General features: G+C 34.7%; 1 protein-coding gene across 1 annotated transcript; it reads right to left on the bottom strand.

Moving 5' to 3' along the window:
* Positions 1 to 187: 187 nt before the first annotated feature.
* On the bottom strand, positions 188 to 1,016 carry CBG24529 (the record flags this gene model as incomplete). The annotated part of the gene is made up of 3 exons (XM_002648293.1): positions 188 to 264; positions 306 to 909; positions 969 to 1,016. The coding sequence occupies 3 exons, from the start codon at positions 1,014 to 1,016 to the stop codon at positions 188 to 190; spliced, it is 729 nt and encodes a 242-aa protein (XP_002648339.1).
* Between the last annotated feature and the right edge of the window lie 30 nt (positions 1,017 to 1,046).

Below are 1,046 nucleotides of genomic sequence, written 5' to 3'. Positions count from 1 at the left end.
AAATGTGTTAATCTTTTTCAGTCCAATTAGTTTAATTATAATCGGGTACATTGTCCGAAACTTCTTCCTGTCATATGAGTCATTTTCCAATCCAGAAAAAGTTTCACAGGTTTTCTATATAAATTCATTTATTAACTTTATTTAAAAACATTCGGAAAAACTATTTCAAGAAATTCGAAAACATTTCTCAAATTCGAAGATGTGTCCTTCCAAAACCAGAATTCCCACAAACTTCTCGAACTGGAATAGTTTGGACTTTGGGTTCTAAAAACTTATAATAATTACATTCAAATATGTTTCCTTACCTTTTGATTTTCTAAAGTTCAAAATGTCTTTTACAGCGTTCCGATAAGGACGATATACCGAAAGGATAGCCAAACTTTCAACCAATCCATTTAGCCCATAAAATATCATACCCAGATTCATAAGGCCCTGGTTGTAATAACCCTTGGAAAATAAAAATATCAAGACAAGTGGAGGTATCATAAGAGTTAATACCGGAATTGAAGTTTGGATCATGGTTCCAATTAAAAAATGCCGTTGTGCTCGGCGAGTTTCAGCAGAAGTAGATCTTGAAGGAGGAGCTACGAACAAATAGTATATTGTACATGCCCAGTGGAATACACTATTTGCAAATGTTTGAAATAAAAGTGCAGGAACCCAAAAAAACATAAAAAAGTTTCTGATTGCTGAATCGGAAATAAAAAATACAACAGGAGACCTAAAAAATTCTTTAGTCGGGCACGGATCGATTTTCAGAGCTTCCAATTTTTGTGACTCTTCTGTCGTCGTGAAGAACATGAATAATAATACAGTGAGATTCAAAAATAATACTAAAGTATGGTATAAAACTCGAGTGCATTTCTTTGTCATCCGAAAACGATTATCTGTGATAGCATTACTTCGGCTCTCAAATAAAAAGACGTATGAGCTGGCAAAACCTAGGAAAGACAAGAAGATGGACTTACAGACAAACAAATGAACTCACACAAAGCTGACAACGCGCCAGCAGCCATTTGCGGGATATACGATAACCCGAAGAAACT

The sequence above is a fragment of the Caenorhabditis briggsae genome, assembly GCF_000004555.2.
Source record: "Caenorhabditis briggsae complete genome, chrV, whole genome shotgun sequence".
Classification (NCBI taxonomy): Eukaryota; Metazoa; Nematoda; class Chromadorea; order Rhabditida; family Rhabditidae; genus Caenorhabditis; species Caenorhabditis briggsae.
This window is presented reverse-complemented; position numbering and strand designations above follow the sequence as displayed.